Source organism: Zootoca vivipara, chromosome 1, assembly GCF_963506605.1.
Source record: "Zootoca vivipara chromosome 1, rZooViv1.1, whole genome shotgun sequence".
Taxonomy (NCBI): Eukaryota; Metazoa; Chordata; class Lepidosauria; order Squamata; family Lacertidae; genus Zootoca; species Zootoca vivipara.
The window spans coordinates 88,469,231-88,491,158 of record NC_083276.1 but is presented as its reverse complement, the minus strand read 5'-3'; the positions used below and the strand labels follow the sequence as shown (position 1 = coordinate 88,491,158).

General features: G+C 41.5%; 1 protein-coding gene across 1 annotated transcript in view; it reads left to right on the top strand.

Annotated features, from left to right (window-relative positions):
- Nucleotides 1-21,928, top strand: part of CNTNAP5 (contactin associated protein family member 5) — a 302,130-nt gene that overhangs the window by 193,524 nt on the left and 86,678 nt on the right. The window contains exons 12-13 of the mRNA XM_035128546.2: nt 1,520-1,639; nt 14,394-14,594. Coding sequence (XP_034984437.2) covers nt 1,520-1,639; nt 14,394-14,594 — 321 coding nt within the window. The remainder of the gene's footprint in view (nt 1-1,519; nt 1,640-14,393; nt 14,595-21,928) is intronic.

The window sequence follows — 21,928 nt, the reverse complement described above, 5'->3', positions numbered from 1 at the left end:
ACCATCACAATATTATGAAGCAGCTAATCTATTAACTGCATGATTTTGATAGCTAGGGGAAATCATTGCATTTTTGGAGCCAGGAGCAAAATAAATGGGAATCTTACAAGGTCCCTCTAGCCTCTCAGAATCTGTGCTAGCATGCAACTTCTACACAAAGTTCTAGTATGACTGTTAGATGTGAAATGTGGAAACTTGCAGAGAAGAAATTTGACATTGAAACATCCAGTAATGACCCCCAATGCAAATGTTATATTTTGTAATTAGCACCAATAAGCTTTTATTATTTTTTATTACAAAGGGGCAAGCATCTGTGTTTGCTTTCATTTTTGCAAGATGTTTCCAAAATATTTTCATCTCCTATGGAGGGAAAACATCTTGATCAATTTGCTATGTGTGGCAGAGTGTGCATTTTAGCACTTAGCTAGGGGGGAATATAGTAAGCATGCTATTATGGCTAATGAACTCAAATTAATATACATGGTAACAATTGATTTCATTTTAGTTATGTGGAATTAAGGGACATATGTATATAATATATGTTGGCAGAGTGGGAGTTTTGGATTAGTGAAAGGAGACAACGTACAGAATCCATGGATCAGAAAAAGGAAATACATCAATATTCCAGTATATAGGAGTTTACAGTCCATGACTTTTAGCTTGTACTGAATGACTTTATCCCTTAAACCATTATTTACAATGTAATCTAAATAATGTCTACTCAGGAATAAGTCCAGAATTTCCCAGACATATCTGGGATTTGCCCATCAGAAATAGCATCCGGGTGGAATTTTTGAATCGGCAAAAATGCTTGGGGAGAAATGCCTGGAAGTGTTAAGTTTTTGGTGACTTAATTTTGGAGGGAGATCTTGCAAAAAAAAAGTTCAACAACTTCACTTTTTGAAATATGGCAACCCAAAATGAATTAAATTGGTATAGGACTGCATCCTTGGTTGTCTCCTACTTGTTTCCTAACAGTTTCTCCTCATCCCTCTCCCTTTTCAAATTCCAGCACCATCTTCAAGATTATTATATGTGAGAAAAATTGCCTGCTCTTGAATGATAGCATCTTGATTTAATGAAAGAAAACAACACAGCCAGTTTCTAGGCGAGGGCTGCATTCCTACTGAAGATCTCCAGCAAACAGAGCCCAATTAAAGACTGTTGAGTTTGCTTCCACTTAAACAGGACAATCTGTGGGTGGTTTAAAATGGCATAGAAATGCTTGGTGGTTGCTTATAATCTCACTGTGTGACAGCCACATCCGTGTATGGAGACAGATTTGTATACTGAATGGGCATGTGGTGGCCATACCTTTGCTAGCAAACTCACAGTGAATCTGAGCACTGTCAGGTCAGCTTTACTCCTTAGGCTTCCACTACAGATAACCAGCTCCCTGCATAGTTGCAGCCGCCATGCAGTGAGGGAGGCAGTTGAGGCACAGCACTAAATTGCCCCAAACTACCTGAGCTATTATTGTGATGTGTACACTGCAAATATCCATTTCTCTTCCTTTCAGCTATTTATGAGAAGTCATGTGAAGCCTATCGGCACCAAGGGAAAACATCTGGTTTCTTCCACATCGATTCTGATGCAAGTGGTCCACTTCCACCGCTTTTAGTCTACTGCAATATAACTGGTAAGAATATCACATCATCTCATCTGCATTTAGCGCTGGTCATAATCTTTTTTTATTATAAACTATGCGGCCTAAAATTTCTTGCATATTTGATTGTTGTTGGTGTAAATGAGCTGGAAGACGGACACAGAAGGAAACAGAGGGAAATCTTTGAAGCAACAGAGTCTGAAGCTTATACACGTAGCCATGAAAGAGTTGCCATAAGGAAAGTGCAGTTTTAGGTCTTTTCTCTTCTGAAACGCGCTTCAGATGTTGCCAGGATTTGTTGCACCAAACTTCGCACATAGAATTGTAAGCATAACTTACTCCGTCTTTAAGACAAGGTGTGGTAAAAGGTTTGTTTATAGTTTCACTTGTAAGGAAAATATATTCCCAGCAGATTGTGCACATCATGCATTTCAGCCCCTTTTGTGGAGGTGCAGAGTTCTCACGTCTCATATTGCTGTCCAGTCTTCCCTGTCCCCAGTCAAAGAATGCAGGCCTGCATTCCTTGATGGAGTAGAGGGAAAGGGCAGGGCAGGTTATGGGAAGCACACATGACCATTCATATCTTCTAATGGCCTTGTGCTTGAGGGCCAAGGGATTGTGGGGAGGTGGTGAATACAGATCTCTGTTATCTTCTCTGAAGGCCCCTTCACAGATGGAGTGGGCTGGAATGAGCCATTCACTTGTATCCCAAACATGTGTAATAGACAATTGAATAGACAGCAAACACACCCAGTTGCAGCAAGGCAAACAATTATGTCGGTAAGCATTAATACATGAAGCGACCCTTGGGTCAGCCTAATATGATATGGATTGTTCCCTCTGTGTTTAGAACTTCAGGGATGCTACTGATAATTTTGCTTAGTACTAAATCTATAGCCCTTCACTCCATGTCTTGCACTGGCTTGTTAACTGCTACTATATACTGAAGAATGTTTAAAATGAACCTTCCACACACCCCAAGGGGACTATGTTTTAACCTCAGTGTCTGAACTATTTGGTTACAATACCCAAAGTCATTTTGCTGCTATGTTTCTCCCGGTGTTGCAGTTTTGTCATACTCTCAGACCCCAGGCCAAAAAATCAATAGCACTTAGAAATTGGTATGACAAGATCAATGCTTAATTTTAACTTGGCCAGGTATTTATCCATTATTGAAAGCCTTGTTGATGTTGTTGTCTTTGAGAAAGTTGAGAGCAGGAGCAATGTGGATCCTTTTTTTTCTTTTGCGACTGCCAGTGATCAAAAAATCTGTTTGGGAAGTATCACCATAAAGAGAATAAGAACTGACTTATGAGGTCTCTTGCTTTCACAGCTTGGTGTGAGCTTTCTATTTAGTGGACTGTAGTGCCAATGGTGGTCCTCTTTTCCTTATTTTCCAAGGAAGGCAGAAATAACCCACATAAAATAGTTGTGTGTGGAACATCAAAGCTGATCAATAAAATGAATGGGCCATGTGAATGCTGTGCACAGGTGTATCCCAGGTGGAATCATGTGTGATCAGAACCGTACTTAAATTTGCACTGGGCATGAATCCAGTAAAGATTACTGTATCTGGTAAGGCTAAATTTACCATTTAGGGACACATGAAGAGCACATATTCCATCTCCAGTTGCCTTTACCCTCCTGTTGCCTTTCAGAAGTCTTGGATGATAACTCCCATCGGCCTCAGCCATCACAGCTGTGCCATCTGGAGCTGATGGAATTTGCCATCCTAAATAGCTGGAGGGCACTATATTGGTGAAGGTTGATATACAAGGGTGGGAGGTCTCAGGAGCTTTTTTTGCATAAACCACACATCCCAGAATTTGCTTGGATTTCATTTACTCAAGCGACCCATTTAAAGGGGCTGTCTGTTTAAAGGAGAATGAATGAAGTTGAACGAAGAGGGCAAAAGGAAGAGGCTGAGATGCTATCTTGGTTTATGCAGTACTTGGCTGTTATTGAGAAAGATGCAATGTGAGTCAGCAATATGTTTCATCAAGGAGTGGATTCTGGCAAATGATAGGGACTCTGCTGTCATTCAGCTTGCTCTTTCTAGGACATTTCTTTGTCCTACCTGGCAATTTGAGCAGCAGACTTATTCAGCAAAAGAAGTTAACAGCAGCACATAATCAATAGTAGGCTTATTTGGGCAATTTTGCACCACAGTGTTTTGGGACCAAGTAGAGGTGTGGAAACACTCTCCCCAACGCCAACACCCCAAAGCTCCTGATCTTGGTACAGAAGTTCGGTGCATTAAGGAATCCTCCTCTGCCAGCCTCTGTATATAAGGCAGTACATCCTTTCATGTTCTTACTGACCAAGGAAACATGTAGGCTGTGTGTTGGAAATAAATGAACCAACAGAATGTAACTCTCTATCTGGAGAGATTCCTACTTGAAGTACTGGTTTGGGAGCCATAGTGGACAACATGAAGGGGCACTGCTGCTCCCCTGACCCTGGTTGGTTGCCTCACTGCTGCTGTTTCCTGAGTGATGCAGGGAGGGAAGGAGTGTGGAGGCTGGTATGATACAAACACACTGGCAGATGCACTGGTTTGCACCATGCTGACCTCACTTGCCCCTCACCCCTGTCCCTCCCCCTGTACCTCCCAGAAGGCAGCAGTGATACAACCAACTAGAGGTCAGGTGAGTGGCACCGCCCACTACGGTTTGGGAGAAATATATACAAATGACTATTTTTTATTACCCTTCATCCAGAGACATTCACATCAGGAGTAGTAATATGCTGCTAGACTTTAACATCATTGGCCATTGGCCATGCATATTTGAATGCTGCCTATCCACAGTTCAAACCATACTAAAGGAGGCTTACAACATGGATATATATATATATATCCACGCACACACAAATAAACAATAAATAAAACATTTAAAATATACAACCAAACTGAACAATTTCTGCATAAATCATAACAAAATCTAAAATACCGTGTTTCCCCGAAAATAAGACACTGTCTTGTATTTATTTTTCCTCAAGAAGACACACTAGGCTTATTTTCAGGGGATGTCTTGTTTTTTTTATTACGCGTCCAGCCTCGCCTCTTCCTTGGCGCCCTCCAGAACTGCGCCTATCACTATGTCTTATTTTTGGGGTATTGCTTATATTGTGCAAATGCTTAGAAATCCTGCTATGGCTTATCTTATGGGTATGTCTTATTTTCGGAAAAACAGGGTAAATATACAAAAACAACAACGGTATCAACAACACCTTCCCCAATAACCCCCCCCCCCCAGCCCCAGCCCAAGAGTCTGTTCCAGCTTTTGTAGCTGGAGTCAGTCAGGGACCCATTTTCCCAGGCCAGTTGGGAAATGGTTTGCAACAATGGCGTACATAGTTCTCAACAAACCTGTGAGGCAGGAAGTCATGCTGAGAGACAGTGACTGGACCAAGGTTGCTCAGTGAGCTTCAGGACTGAATGAGGATTTGAACCCAAGTTTTCCTGCTTCTGGTACAACATCTGTCTTATGTAACCGCACCTAAGCTACATGGGGAAAGTGAGTCATTTCAGAAAACTGAAGCGGGCATGATGAGGTTCTGGTCTTTTTTCCATCTCTCTGCACTCCCATACTTTCCCCACCGTACCTTGATTTTGTAGCAGGCAGCTCATTACCACATCAGAGTGTTTGCTGTATGCCGAGTCACAAACCTCTTTAAGGAGAAGCCCTGGGCAGAATTGCTAGGCACCATGGAACAAATGCGCTGCACCAGCTCACAGAGCACCTTTTCCTCTTGCTCCTGTAGTACTTACCATATGTTTGGCTTGTTTGAAATTTAATCAGTCTGAATAATCTTGTTCAGTGACAAACATCCTAAATCACAGGAAAATGATTTTGTTTCCAGGAGCAAATCATTCTCCATAGGAATATTTCAAACTAGACAAATAAAAAATGAGAACTAGATGGGAACTTCTGCGGTTGGGTGGGACAAAATTCTCTTATTTTTTTGCCTGGTTTAATTTATATGCTGTCAGAGTCAATGCAGGCTGTTCAGAACACGATGGAACCATGGAAAGATTTAAGGTATCTTCCTGTTTTAGAGAATATGCAAGCACTCATATATATATATATATATATATATATATATATATATATATATATATATATATATATATATAGATATTATTTTGTGTGTTATTCTATTTCTTTTTCCTCCTCGCATACCTGCAGTTTTGGGAGGTTATATCCTCATGAATTTGGTTTTTCTGGGCATAGATTGTCCTGCCAAGAGCAAAGTGGATTCCCTGCTTTACCAATTTTGTCAGCATAGCATTTGAGCTTTTTCACCCTTCTAGACTCAATCTGCCTTCTAGCACCCCTAGCCACTGGGTCCACACTGCAATGTGGGCAAAAAGCATTGCATGCAGCCATGTGCATGCAACCTCTCTCTCTGCAAAATAATGTAGATTGTAGTATACTTTGGCATGGGAAATTAGAATAGAACAAGACATCCTGAACTAATGCACATGGAAATATCATAGATCCAAGTAGCAGTTCATCCCAAAAATGAGAGAGCAGTCATTTCCACAAATCCAATGGGAATAAATGATAATCCTTTTCTTGATGGTATTATATGCACCCATGTATCTTGCCTGGGCTGTTCTTCCATGAGATGTACCCCTCCATTTCATTTTTCATGCCACCCACGTGTGGGGCCTGCCCTACATTTTAGAGTCTCTGTTCTAGAAATATTGTCACATGTAAAAGAAGCAATCACTTGGCTGCCCAGAGAAAAATTACTTTGACTTACACTTTCAAAGTGATTGTGTTCTAAGAGCTGGGGCATTCATTCTCTAGTTGGCCTTGAGTTTCTTCTGTGATCTAATTTATCATAGAATTTCAGAGTTGGAAGTAACCCCAAAGGTCGACTAGTCCAATCCTCTGCAGTTCAGGAATTTGTCCCAGCATCCTTTTTCTGGCAGGCCAGGAAACACTACCCCTGCACAAAGAGACTCCACAGCTATTGTGCCCAACAGCCAGAGCCAGAGCTACAAGGGGGCTAGCCAGGTTTTTTGCCTGAGTGAAGCCTCCAGAGGGGCACCATTGAGGTTCGCACCGTGTGTGTGTGTGTGTGTGTGTGTGTGTGTGTGTGTACAAATGTGCCAAACTGGGTCTTTGACCTGGGTGAAATAAAGCCTAGTTTTGCCCCTGCCAGGAGCAGCTGTGTAAGTCATTCATGACTTCTTCTTGCCCAGGGGTCCCCAAACTAAATCCGCCTTCTAAATCTGGCCTGCGGATGGTCCAAGAATCAGCATGTTTTTACATGAGTAGAATGTGTCCTTTTATTTAAGGGTTATTTGTGGGGCATAGGAATGTGTTCATTATTATTTTTTAAATATAGTCCGGCCCCCCACAAGGTCTGAGGGACAGTGGACCAGCCCCCTGCTGAAAAAGTTTGCTGACCTCTGTTCTAGCCCCTGGTAAGGTTGATTCCGGTAGAAGTTATGGAAAGTATTGTAGGGGATGGGGATCATGTGACCCACACAATACAACATGAACTACAACTCTCATCAGTGCCAGCCAGCATAGCCATTGATCAGGAAGTCTATAGGTTCCCCATCCCTTATGTAGATTATTTGCAGGCTTAATTTTGGAACTATGCAACCTATGGGATCTCTAATCTTTGAGATTGTCCTGAACCCAAGACCAGTAGAAACTTGGGCGTTTCAGTTCAAAGCGTTGTAAATTTAAACAGGGAAAACAGGTAGAGAAAAATGGGACTCCCCATTGCCATCTGGTGGCACAATGTTGTATCACTTATATGTAAATCGCTTTTTTCTTTACCAGTCTAGCTGAATCCTTGCAAGCTACTCACCAATATCAATTTGGCGACAAACATATCTTAAGCTCATGAGAAAGAATATTTTTTGCTGTGTTGCCGCTGTCACTGTTGTTGTTATTGCTATATCTTGCTGTCTAAATAAAACTGTATAGACTATCTTTTTTTAACCTGCTTTATGTAGACTGATCTTCTCCAATCCTCTGGCCACTGCTGAGTTTTCCAAACTTGCTGGCATATTGAGTGTAGCACCTTAACAGCATCATCTTTTAAAATTTTAAATAGTTCAGCTGGAATATCATCACTTCCACTGGCCTTGTTATTAGCAGTGCTTTCTAAGGCCCATTTGACTTCACTCTCCAGGATGTCTGGCTCAAGGTCAGCAACCACACTACCTGGGGTGTACGAGACCTCCATATCTTTCTGGTATAATTCCTCTGTGTATTCTTGCCACCTCTTCTTGATGTCTTCTGCTTCTGTTAGGTCCTTTCCACTTTTGTCCTTTATTATGGTAATACTTGTAGAAGCAGCTTCTGCTCACTGAGCTAAATACAGATTCAAGAATCCAGGCCGGATTCTTAGACCTCTCAGAGTTTTCTGGAAACTTTTGCTTGTTTTTAGGCAACACCCTGGTACTGGCAGTTTGATAGTATTTATTTTTTGCTCCCTGATTGTGTCTCTCTGCAGTCTTGGGCTATGCAAATTTATTCATGAGAGCAGTTCTCATGTTTTTAAAAAGACAGCATTTGAGCACGCACCATATGTGCCCAGAATGCAGAAAGCAGCTAGCTCCTTGCAAATGCTGGTTATCCTATCCCACACTGAGTACAGAATGGAGGGGGAAGAGACGCCTCATCAGCTTGAAGAGCGAAGGAAAAACTAGGAAGGGCACAAAAAAGAGAGGAATTGGTCTGTCCCATCCCCTGGCAACACATGATGCAGCAACATGTTGTTTTATGACTACAACTCCTATAATTGCTAACTAGTGTCCATTCTGCCTGCCGCTTATGAGAGCTGGTGTCCAGCTGCAGCTGCATCTCAGATTAAAAAAGGGATATTCTATCCAAAATCAGGAAGCTTCTCCAGTGTTTGCTCTCACTTCACACATTTGCACATATACACCTGCCACCTTGAACCAATTAAACTTCGAGTCCCTGTCAGGAAAGAAGGTGGGAAATAATAACAATAACAAGAATAATAACAATAACAAGAATGTGAGAATGGTCAGGAATATACCAAAGAGTAAATCCTATTGAACTCAATCAGGGCCATCTTAAGCACTTCTGGCGCCCTGGCGCCATGGTGCGACGGATCCCTCCGCTGCCCCCCACCGCCCCGTTTTCCAGTGCGCCAGGCGGACGGGCTCAGCGAGCAGCACAGCTGCCGAGGGCGCTGCTGCGCGACGGGCAGGCTTAGCACGCAGCGCTGCTGCCGAGAGCGCTGCTGCGAGGTGGAGCGGCCGGTGGGCACGTGGGCGCAGCTGCGAGGCGCCCCCCCCCCAGGTGGGCCGGCGCCATGGTGCCCTGCGCCACCCAGCCTGGCCGTAGGGCTGGCCCTCAACTCAATGGGACTTTCTTCTGAGTAAAAATGTTTAGGATTGCAGTGTAAGGCTGCACAGTCTTCACCCAGGTACCTGGGAGCAAGCTCTATTGAAAACAGTGGGGCTTACTTTTGAGTAGACAGTGTAAGGCTCAATGAACAATAAAGGAATAAACAATCCACGTGTTTCCTAAAAAAGTAAGATAAAAATGGCTGGCTGCTGAAACATTGCAATTAAAGGATTTAAAGCAAATTGGTTACATTTTTCATCAGAATTATAGAAAGGGCTTTGTATGTCAGCTTCACTATTTCTTTTGTTTGGTGCAGTTGTTTTATTTTCCTTATAAACAGGATTCCTTTTTTTGAACCTACACACAGACACAGCAAAGGCTGCTCCTTCTGAAAAGGACAGGATGAGGAGGGTCTGATGTCTCAGCCACTTTTAATTGTCCTCCAAGACTGGAGGGAAGGAAACAGGAAAGCTGGAACATTCCAGAATCAAATCAGAAACTGGAATGGCTTTTATAATTCCAGGACTATCCCTGGAAACCTGGGAAAATTGGAGGGTACGCATCACTTTGGCTAACCTTTACATAATATAAGAAACAGGCTTTTGCATATGAGTTATATAAAAAAGTATACTTCATTAAATTTCAAGTTCTCCTTCTTCCCAACCTTATGTTCAGTTTATGTTTCTGTATCAGTTTGCATTTTTTAAGCCCTAATGAAAAATAATCAGCATTTTAGTGGACATTTTTTCTAATCTACGCATTTTGCATGCAATGCTGCCAAATGTACACATTTTTTGCAAGTTTCCCCTAATGTACACTTCTATATGTTTATCTTCACTATTATATGCATTTTAAGGCACCCTTTCTCCTATTATACACATTTCTGCATACATCTTTTGGTTGCAGAACTGAACTGCAAAATTTGAAGAAGACTGAATTCAAAGTTTAGCTGTTTTTGGTTCATGTGCTCTTTCTGGATTTGCACATTATGTAAGTTCAAATCCAGAAAGAGCACAACATGAGTGGTGCTGTGGTCTAAACCACCAAGCCTAGGGCTTGCTGATCAGAAGGTTGGCGGTTCGAATCCCCGCAACGGGGTGAGCTCAGGTTGCTCGGTCCCAGCTCCTGCCAACCTAGCAGTTCCAAAGTACTGTACATCAAAGTGCAAGTAGATAAATAGGCACCGCTCCGGCGGGAAGGTAAGCAGTGTTTCCGTGCGCTGTTCTGGTTTCGCCAGAAGCAGCTTAGTCATGCTGGCCACATGACCTGGAAAAACTGTCTGTGGACAACGTCGGCTCCCTCAGCCACTAAAGCGAGATGAGTGCCGCAACCCCAGAGTCGTTCGCGACTGGACTTAACTGTCAGGGGTCCTTTACCTTTAAGTTCAAAACATGAATGAAACTGAATTTCTTCCCCATCCCTAACTTCTAGAACTATCCCTCAGAGGTGTCTGCCCACCACAACTCTTTTATAAATGGAGCCATTAAATGGCTGATAAGTTATAAGACTGCAGCATTAGCTTGGAAGTTAAACATTGCCACTTATACATTGCAAAACAATTTAACAAGCTCTTAGGATATTTGGCTTTTGCTGGCTTGAATTAACTTTTTTCCAGGTTAATGCAATGCAAGGAACATTAGTTGTCCTTCAGCTGCTCTACCTCAGCTTGGTCTGAAACTTATCCAAGAGTGTAATGAAATAATAAAGTTGTGTGTGTTGGGAGGGAGATGAAGGGAGAGCTTGTGGAAGAACTGTTTCCTCATTCACTCCACACATATACAATTCCAAGGAGACCTAATTAATTAAAGTCAATGGAGAGAGGTGGAAAATAGGACATGGATGTGTTAATGTTATTCTGTGTTGCAATGAGGAAACCAAGCAAGGCCTGTTTACATAGCCTACGAATCGCAGCCTGTCCGGCTGGGCCCTTTCCACAATTATTTCTGAAGCAGAGGTACAGTGCAAGGAAGCATGCAATTCAACTGAGGCAGCACCTGCAGTCCCATAATAGCCAATTAATTCCTTTGCAAAGAAGTACTCTACCACTGCTGAGATCTGGGATTACATCTCCAAGCAGACAGAGGAGGTAGCAGTCCTTTGAGTTGCTACAATGCTACACTTTCACACACCAACCAAATTTCAAATGTTAGCAGTGACAACAAATGTTCAAAAGCACCTACATTTTTCTCATGCAGTTGTACTCTCTCTGTGTGTGTTCACATGCTGCATCATAGAATTCCTTAATGCCTTAAATTTTGCAAGGCCCCACAATGTACTTCCCCCTCTTCTCTGCCTTCACAGTGGTTCCTCAACCCAGTGCATATTTCATTCCCCCCCCCCCCTGTGTACTGACTTCCTCACTTCCAGAGCCTTAGCTGTTGCCTTTCCTCCAGAGCTGGCAATACCTTGCATTTGGAGTGCTGTGCTCTCCTGCTTGTCGACTGGAATGGTCCCCCTTTCCTCTCTCTGCACACTGCTCCAGGGATTCTCCCAGCCCCATTCCACCCCGAGTTAATTTCAGGAGGCAAGAGAGAGGGGGAGAGGGGAAAATCCCCAATCCACAATCAGAAGCCTTTAGGGCTTCTGCTGATGAGATTCATTGGCTCAATCCCATCCAGTGTGCTGTTAGTGAATGCTCCCCATCTGGTCCAGCCAGTCTAGCACTGGGTTAACTTTTGTTTTGTGAAAGTTGTAGTCAGTTTATGGTAGAAACATTCTGTTGGAAAGAAGGCGCATTATGATTACAGAACCCTCCTCAAAAAACCAAACCAATAAGCCAAAACCACCCCCCTCTGGTACTCCCACTCCATTTCCCCCTTGTTTCTTTTGGTCTATCGTTCCATGTCTTTTTCTCTGAGCTTCTGTGAAACCAGCCCATTTAAAAAGCACTCTTTCACTTCCTCCCTTTCTATCTATCTTCTCCTCTTTTTTTCACAGCAAGATTCTCTTTATATTTTAGACAATTGTATAAAACATAGGCTGCAGTCTGTTCCAAACACATTTTTCGTTAAGTGCATACAACACATGAGCCCGTAGGGTGGGGTGGGGGGAGGGAAGCATCTCTTTGGGGAGTGAAAGAGAATGATAATTTGTACCCATCAGCAGATCCATTTCATCCAGAGTTGGCATGTTATCCGTGTGATTTACTGTGAGTTGTTTTGTTTTCCCTTTCTTAAACAAAACTTTTTATGAGCAGTTTTAGTGACACGCAGGGTGGCAAATCTCTGCGGCTTAAAGAGGGAAGGCTCAGCAAGAGTCTTTCAAGTGGCACAGCAAGCTGCAACTCCCACTGCTAAAATGCAGCGTGTTGTCAGAGGCACTTTAGTGGATTAGCAAAGTCCTTTTAAAAGTTAGCGTGCATTTGCTTTGCTTCCCCTCCTTCATCCCCTTTCAAAGCACTACAGAACCCAATTATAGAAAAATACTGGCAACCATCTCGCCAGCTTTTTCGTTCTAAACCTGTAATGTGCAACTTGCAATAAATTTGCCACCACCAAAAAAAGACCTAATTGGGTTGGGGGAGGCAGAAGGTTAGAAAGAAGGCTTTCTACATCAGAATTCAGATCTCACAGGGAGGAAGCCTAATGCAGCTGTAATGGTAACAGTAGGAAGCAACCATAACTAGTGAACATTCACAAGGTGCAGATCAAGGAGAGTAGTATCCAGGCATCTATGCAGTCAACGGTGTGGCAAGTCTTTAAAGTGTGTATCGGATAAAAGTGTCACAGCTGTAAAGTCTTCTATCACTTTTATGATGAGATGATTGAATTGGAGGCTGGCTGCTTCTTGGCCAGAGGCAGCACCAAGGGGAGGGAGAAGGAAGGTGAGCTCTTCCCTGTCATGGCCACCCTGAGAGCTGCCTCGCACCAATATTTTCTTGCTGTTTCAAAACAAAAATCTAAACAGTGGGGTGGGCATCTTAGATAGCTTTATAAAGTGTATCTCACGTGGTTTTTAAGTGGGGATAGACAATAATGGATTCAAACTTCAAGAAAGAAGATTCCACCTAAACATTAGGAAGAACTTCCTGACAGTAAGAGCTGTTCGGCAGTAGAATTTGCTACCAAGGAGTGTGGTGGAGTCTCCTTCTTTGGAGGTCTTTAAGCAGAGGCTTGACAGGCATATGTCAAGAATGCTTTGATGGTGTTTCCTGCTTGGCAGGGGGTTGGACTGGATGGCCCTTGTGGTCTCTTCCAACTCTATGATTTTATAAATTCATGGAGGATAAGGCTATCAATAACTGCTGGTGATGACGGTGATATGGTACCTCCAGTATAGAGGCAGGATGCCAATTGCTGGGGAACATGAACAGGAAAAGTCTATTGAGTTCATCTCCAGTTCTGGACTTCCATAGCCATAATGGTTTGCCATTGTGGGAAGCAGGATGCTGCTGTAAATAGGCCTTTGATTTGATCCAGCATGGCTCTTCTTAAGTTCTTAAGTCCTTGTTTGCATTGAAAAGTATGGTTTATATAGAGAAAGAGGTGTATTTTCCGCAGTGTCTCTGTCCCTTCCTGTTTTCTGTCCTCCCCTCAAGATAAGCATGCGTTGGTTTCATTATTCGATAATGTGCTAGCTAGCTATTAATGCACAGGAAGTTGCACAGGAGTTTGGTGTGTTTGGATGGTGTTTTGTGACTAACCTTTGATCTCCATAATAGTTCAAACCTCAACCCTGTAGCAAATTTAACTGCTGGCCATCTCTGCACATTTATTCTTTTCCTTCTCTTTCCTTAGTTGTAAGGAAAGGCACAATACTTTGTTGCAGAGCCTTTTCTAAAGTTTCCTTTTACCCTATTCAAGAAGCTAGTAGCTAAAAAGTAGCTAAATCAGTTCTGTTTTATGCTTAAAATAAAAGAAAGGGCTATCGGCTTTACACTGCACTAAAATAGAAGGCCAATTTTGCCTCTCCATCAGGCATGTTTCTTCAAGGTCAGCACTTAATAGCAGAGAACCCGCCTTAGTATCTAGCGGTTTTGATAGTTCTGTCGTTCTGGAGGAGTGCAATGCTGATTCCCAGACAACAGTCCTATCTTTAGTCCAGTGATATCACTTATCTGGCTGGATAAACAACTCTTGTGCTTTGTTGACCCATGTTGACTCAGAAAGTGTGAAGACTAGGAATTTTGCAAGTAACTCCAGAAAAGCAAATTCTAGGGAGGATTGTTGCCATACCTGTTTCTTAGTCATAAGTGGAAAACATCAGAATTGCATCTGCCTCGCTTATGGTAGCAGTTGAAGCATACATTGTCCTCAGCACCAGTTTGGTGTATGTCTCATTGTTTAAAAGTACCCTTTTTGGAATATGAATACGCACACACACACACACACACACACACACACACACACACACACACACGTATCTATAGGGAAATGCACCAGATGCTGCTGACATTTCCTGATTTTCTCATCTTTCCCCCATTTTGTTTCACTTAACAGAAGATAAGATCTGGACTGTAGTCCAGCACAACAATACTGAGCTGACTCGAGTCCGCGGGGCAGATCCAGAGAAGCCATATGCCATGAGCTTCAACTACAACAGCAGCATGGAGCAGCTGGAGGCAATAATAAATAGTGCGGAATACTGTGAACAGGAGACTGCTTACCACTGCAAAAAGTCACGTCTGCTCAACACTCCAAGTAAGTGTCATAAAGTGAAATGTTGCCTCTTTAGCTACTGGTGGTTGCACAGTTAAGATTCGAAAATGCTACCCCAAAACAACAACAACAAAACAAACAAACAACAAAATCAAAAGAAAAATAGAACACAAAGTCAGGTTCCTCTCTGCTTTCTTATGCATACACAGGCTAGTGTTATATTGGATATTTCCATTTGAAAGGAAGCAGAGTATCACCGTGTATGGCTATACTACAGAAAGAGATGCAGCACATCTGTGGTAGAAACATATTTGCAAAGAAACCATGGCATGATGTATCTTTGTTAGCCACATCTGTGGATGTCAGAGAATTCTGACAAAATTGGAAAAGGAAGCTGAAATTGCTGCAGCTCATGTGTTCATCTGTGGTCAGGAACAGAAATCGATTTGTTCACATCATTGTTAAGTCCAGAAATAATGCATAATTAGTTACTTTATTTTACATCATTTTCACATTTTTAAAAAAACATTGAAATGAATGCAAGTTACATAAATTGTTGTGGAAGTTTATCAAACTTCATTAAATACCAGGCAGTAAGATGGATAGCATAGTATTTGGCAAAAAGTGAACTGCAGCAGAACAGAAACAGCACTGGTGGTAACAAATACAGTTTGGAATTCTTCATTCCTTTCATTTATTATATTTATATGCCGCTTTTCAGTCACATGGGTCACAAAGCAGCTTACATACAATAAATAATAACACAGTAGAACATGACAGTTACAACATAAATGATAAAATAATTAACAAATCATCAGTAAAACAATTACAAATCATCAGTAAACAGCCACCTTCTATAAAGCACTTTTAACAAAACAACTTAAGAAATAGGCTAAACAGCACAGCCACAAGAAAAGTCATATTGTAAAATTCACAAAGCATTACACATTCATAATCCATGGAACAATATTAGCAACATTAAAAAACTAAGAACCAAAAACAAACTAAGCACTGTTGAATATGCTAACTTATTTTACTTCCCTAGCCGCTTCATGTTGCAGTTAGCACAGATGCTATTGTTGTTAACACGAAATGGTGAGTGTGTATATATATTGACTGTGGGGTTGAGTGTACATCTCCAAAGTTATGATGCAGACTCAGTTCCAAAAATTACACATAAAAATATGTATTTTATAGGAAACTACAAAAAAATGAATATTTTAGGTGGAAATGTATTGGGGGAAAATACAGAGATGTGTTTTTAGGGAAATGTGTTCAAAATGTGTGCAGAATGCAAACAATTTAATTGCATTTTAGTGCATTTTAAAAAATTCCACAAAAAAGGGAAATGTGCTCTGATTGGGTGTATGTGAAATGGACACAAAACTCAAATAGGCTGCTCATTCCTAGTTTGCTGATCATCTGAAAAGTGTTAGTCTCCTCCAGTAACTCTTGTTTATATGATGAATCAGAGAAGCAGGTGTATTTTGTGAGAACACAACCAGCACATTAGTGATGCAACCACTTTCCCCCACCAAATCCATTTTTGTTTATGCCCCCTCCTTGTGTGTTTAATTATGTTTAGCCCAGGGCAGTGGAAGTTAGAAAGATATGGAATATGCACATAAATAAGCCATGTGAACTGTGGAAAATTGCAAGGTACCTGAGACAGCCTGTCCTCAGTTGTGTGCAAGAGGCCTTTAAATTAAAGAGAAACCCTGGAGCATTGTGCATGTCTATGATTAGAATTCATTGTTGCATTCAGCAGTTAAGTAAAGATGAAAAAGTCTGTCTTCAAATCCCTAATATTACAGCTTTGTAAAATGGTCTTAGTTGTGTATGGGCTTTTTCCTGGCCAACTTCTGTTAGGTTGCGATGTATTTTCTGAGAAATATTTGAACTTAATTTTTATTTCTGCTTCCATATATAGATTAGCTTCTCTAAGATCGCTCATTTCCTGCATTGCAAGGGGTTGCACAAGGTGACCCTTGAGGTCCCTTCCAACTCTACAATTCTATGATTCTATAATCTTTCAAAGGAAACCTGCGCTTATGGAATCCATGCCATAAACTGTTGCAGACGTCATAGGATTGTTTCCAGTTGCCCTCTGTTGTTGACTTTAGAGATCAGCATGCAGCTTGGTGCTTTCCTCAGAAATGTATTGGGCCCTTCAAGTATTCCATTTGATGAGTCAAAAACTTTCAGAGGCCACAAAAATGCAAGAAGTAGAGATGTGCTAGAAATTTCAAAGAATTCTTTTTTGACCGCTCATTAGGTTGGTGGGGGCAATAAATTTCTCCAAATGTTTTTTGAAAAAGCTGCTGCTAAACATTTAGGGATGGCTAAGGTTCCTTTTCTGTCTCTTGCTTTTTAAAACTAACACACACACACACACACACACACACACACACACACACCAGCGCCGCCCAGATCTCTGACTTGGGGTCTGCTCAAAGCAGTAGGAGAACCAGGATTCCAGATCTCCACATCCCTAGGAGCTGTCAGATCTGGACATCCCTGCCTTGAGATCTGAGGCCTCCACACCAGTTCCCTGGGTTTCTGTCACTCCCAGGGCCATAGGACCAGATGGTGATGGAGAGTCAGGCAGGGTATATGTGTAACATATGAATTTCAGGGCCAGGCCAATGGCGTTGAAGGACCTGAGGGGCAGATGCAAAGCATTGTTTTTCTTCATGGGATGCACATTGCAGGAGGCTACTTGTCTTCTGTAAGCTTTCCTGTCAGTACAGACCAGTCTTTTTGGACCATACAGAAACTTGTACCATTACCTTTTTCTACCTGCTTCTCCAGAAAGGTGAAACCAAATTGGCCATTAGTCATTCATATTCTAGGCAACATTTCTTGAATCATTTTAATGCCTTTTAGCTTGGAACCATTTGTACTCATGTTCAGTGGAGTAACTAATTCAATATTGGATGGACTATTTAGGAATGTGAGGGCTCAGGATTTTCCAAGGGCAAGCAGAAATATCTCCTGGAGAATACTTATATAAATCACTGCTATTAGGTTGAGTCTCCACTCACACTAAAAGGGATGGAATGAGATGGTCTTCTGTTTCCTGCAAAGAGTGAGGCCACCATTTTGTTTTCACTTTGTTTTCCTTTTGGGAAGAGATTGGTTCTGATGGATCTCAGGGGTTATTGGTGTGACAAGCCGATCCTGCCCCTATTTGGTCCTTTCCAGAAACAGGAGAGCATTTTCTTGCTCGTTGTCTAAACCTGCTATCGCCATGCTTCCTCTTTTCCAATATTTTCCATGGAGTTCAAAATGTAGAGCCAGGCCAGTGAGAGGTGTGGCCTGGAGATGGAAGAGGAGGATCCCAAGGCCAGACAGAGCAGAGACCTGAACAGTCATATTTGGCCCTGAGTTCTATGGTTCCTCACTCCTGATGAAGTGATGTATAGAAGAGTTTGTATTATCCACCTCCAGCACAGAAACCATGTTAGTGAGTTGCAAGTCACTCTACCTATCTCTGACAGCCACTGGTGGGATTCCCTCATGTGTGGAGGGAGCTTATGCATGTATGTCAGTATGCGGAGGGTCTGTTTACATGGCTACCAAATACCCAGAGTATCATAGTCATATGTCCACAGGTCACACAATAAGTAACTTATGGAATGTTACTCTTTAATCCAAGTAGACATTTTTTTCACACCTCTCTTTTGTTTTCAAAGTTGTTAAAAGGTGGGACTCTATGCACTTAAGCTTCCGTGTGTGATTACAGTATTTGATCAACTCTTCTGTCCATGTAGATCTAGGGTTGCCAGACTCAACAGAGGACAGGACTTCTGTGCCTTTAATTGCCCTGCTCTCTTTTGAGCCTGGAAACAAAGAGAAACCAGCAGACCCTTTGCTTGGAAATTAAACAAAGGGTCTGCTGGTTTCTCTTTAAGGTTTCCAGACTCAAAAGAGAGCAGGGCAATTAAAGGCACAGAAGTCCTGTCCTCTATTGAGTCTGGCAACCCTATGGAGATCTGTTCACATGGGTAACTTATGAAGGGGATTAAAGTTTCAGTTAAACCAATAGCAACCTTGTCTACTGTACCAAAAAAAGGAGACAGTGGCTGAGAGTAGCCACCACTGAGTTTGTGGCTCAGCTGGAAACTGAATCAGGGAGTTTCAGCTTATCATTCATTATATTAATATGTAAATTGCTTTTAAGCATCATGCTCAGCTATCATTGTTGTAACCTGGCCCTACAAGACTTTCAGAGTGCTGTCAAGTGGACTCATTTTCCCCACAAAAGCCAGTGTGTAATTAAGCACCTGGAAGCTGAAAATTGCTTTTTCTGCAATTATCTTACAAACTGGCCATGTGAACCCATGATGAACAGCACATGTATTTGATTAAATTAATGCCTTCTGTAACCCAAAATCCCAATATATTTATTTAGCACTAGTGGTCACATTGAAAATATATAATAAATCAAGAGTTCACAAGCAATTAAGTATATAATGGATACAAGATGCCTTTTCTTTTTCCTAGATTGTTGTTGTTGTTTAGTCGTGTCCAACTCTTCGTGACCCCATGGACAGAGCACACCAGGCAAATTAAGTGCACTATAAATTAAGTGCACTATGTAACCTTTTTTTTAAAAAAAAATTCCTAGATTAGATCAATTTTTAAAAAGCTTGCATAGTGCACTTAATTTATAATATTTTTGTTCTGAATTTTCCTTATCCTTTATTTATGTTCATTGTATAATATGAAATATATTAAAGTAAATTCTCATAACTTCTCCCAAAAATTGAAAGTACACTAATATTTGAAAGCATAATGAAAATGGCCCATTGACTAACACAACAACCAGATCCTTGCTTTTTAGTCAACCTTTAGCACATAGTGGCATGATGCTTTCAAACCTGCTCTTGAAGTGTGAGGTCTAGCAGTTTACTTTAAAAACTGAAAGCTCAGATACCCTTGATGATAAAGGCCCCAGGCGCTGTTGAAGTACTTCACAATATTCATGTGACAACAGACATATTCAACCAGGCCCTGCTCTAAGCATTGTGTAGTCTTCACGTTACATTAGTGGAGGAAAAAAAGAAATCTCATTCTAACTCATCAACACTGCAGAACACCTAGTAATTGTGGGTGACAACAGAACTCCAGTTTAGTAGAGAAATTCCCAGTCTACTAACAGCCATCACAGTCTCTACTAATTAGCAGGTAATTAGCAGTTAGGGGAGAATAAAAAGATGAGGATTATGTCTTCAAGACAAAAGCTGGAAATAGATCTGAAAGGGTGTGTATATCCATTTTAAATTACACTGATTCAAAGTTTGCCTGCTGGAATCAGGCACTGTTTCCTCCCTTCATGTGGCATAGTCGCTTTTCGCCTTCTCTCTCTCTCTTTAAAAAATACATTTTAAACAACTTTAAGAATACTTACTAACATAAATGCACAAATAACCACATAAGAAAGGGAAAAGCAGGAGGAATGGGACTGGTGCAAGGAATGAAAGGAAATAGAGTATTCTCTGCAGTATAGAAGGTGACCACAGATGAAGATGGGACATTGCACAGGTGCTTGGACTGCTATACAGTGGTACCTTGGGTTACAGTTGCTTCAGGTTATAGACTCCGCTAACTCAGAAATAGCACATCAGGTTAATAACTTTGCTTTAGGATGAGAACAGAAATTGTGTGGCAGCAGCGGGAGGCCCCATTAGCTAAAGTGGTACCCCAGGTTAAGAACACTTTCAGGTTAAGAACAGACCTCCAGAACGCATTAAGTTCTTAACCCGAGGTACCACTGTATCTGCTTTAATGCCAGAAACTTTGTTTCTCTTCTCTTTTTGCTGGCCTGTGAATTTTTAGAATAATACATCTCACAGGGCAAAATGAAACCATTCTCACAGGGCATCTCACAGGGCATAATGAAACCATTCTTCCATCCGTCTTTTATCACGGATGTGGCATGAAAGCACACACATACAACAAAACAGTAAATAGTAATTTTATCAATTGCTTTAGGGTCTACTTCAAAATGTAACCCCCATTAGTTGCATTAGTTGCCAATCTCCTATCAAAAGTCATGCCATTGCCCTATAAAGCAATAAGGACTTTGCTCTCCTGTCTTCTGAGAATGGTTTGTGAATGTCAGGTGCCTCTTCTGCAGTGTGATTGTTACCCAGCTAATTATAATCTTCATTTTAAGAATGATTGACTAGGAACCTGTTATCTCATGATGCTGCCTCATTTCTTCCAATAGACAGAATAGCCATGTTGATGCTTCCACATGTTGAAAACCACAACACCATTCTATATTTAGAACATTCAGGGAAAGGATAATTGAAGTCCAGGTGTCATTCCATGATGAAAAACTTCCAGCCCAGCAGTATGATACAACAAGAAACGTTTCTACCCATATAAGTGGCTCTTCAGAAAATGCAATTGACTATTCCAAAATTTCCAAGGTTATAGAGATTTAAAATCCATCTAGTCAATGCTGTCTGTTCTTGCATAACACTCCATATCCTGCACTGCATATCAGATGTATTAGATGGTGCCTTCCAGAATGAGGTATGGCATGAACAAAGAGTAAGGTGGCAGTGGCAATGAGGACAGGGATAGCCAATGTGGTGCCCTCCAGATATTGTTGGACTAGCATGACTAGTGGTCATAGTTGACCAGCAACATCTGATGGGCACCATGTGACTAGGAAGTATATCATTTGCTGTAGCCTTCCTTCTAGATGTTCTTTCCACCATCTTTTCCCTCCTTAGATCTACAGCAGGCATAGGAAAACTCGGCCCTCCAGATGTTTTGGGACTACAACTCCCATGATCCCTAGCTAACAGGACCAGTGGCCATGGATGATGGGAGTTGCAGTCCCAAAACATCTGGGGGGCCAAGTTTGCCTATGTCTGATCTACAGCTTCCTGTTACATCTTTTCTCTTTGCTTGCCAAGACCGCTGCTTTCCTCTGCCTTTACCTGCCATTCTATATGCATGTATTGCTTAAGCCTTCTGTATTTATTCATTCTTGATATGCCTTTGCCTTGCTGCTGCAGGTGTGGCACAGAAATGTCTGATGAGACTGTTGGCATAAAGCTGCTTGCCATTTCCTCTATTGCTGGATGTAAAATTAATTGACAGCTTCAAATTTATATTGCAATTCTATTAATTTGTCGAATAAAGTAGCAACTTCCCAAGATGTACTTCAACGTTTACTTTATTGATTTTCTCTCCCCCCCATTCACATAAACTACTCACAATCTAATCAAATTGAAACAATATATTTGTACCAATATATGTCTCTAACCATATATCTCTGTTATTGTTCAAAAAATAAATAGAGCTCATTCTTTCTACAAATTTGTCCAAGGCCTACCTTCCGTCTTGTATCCAAA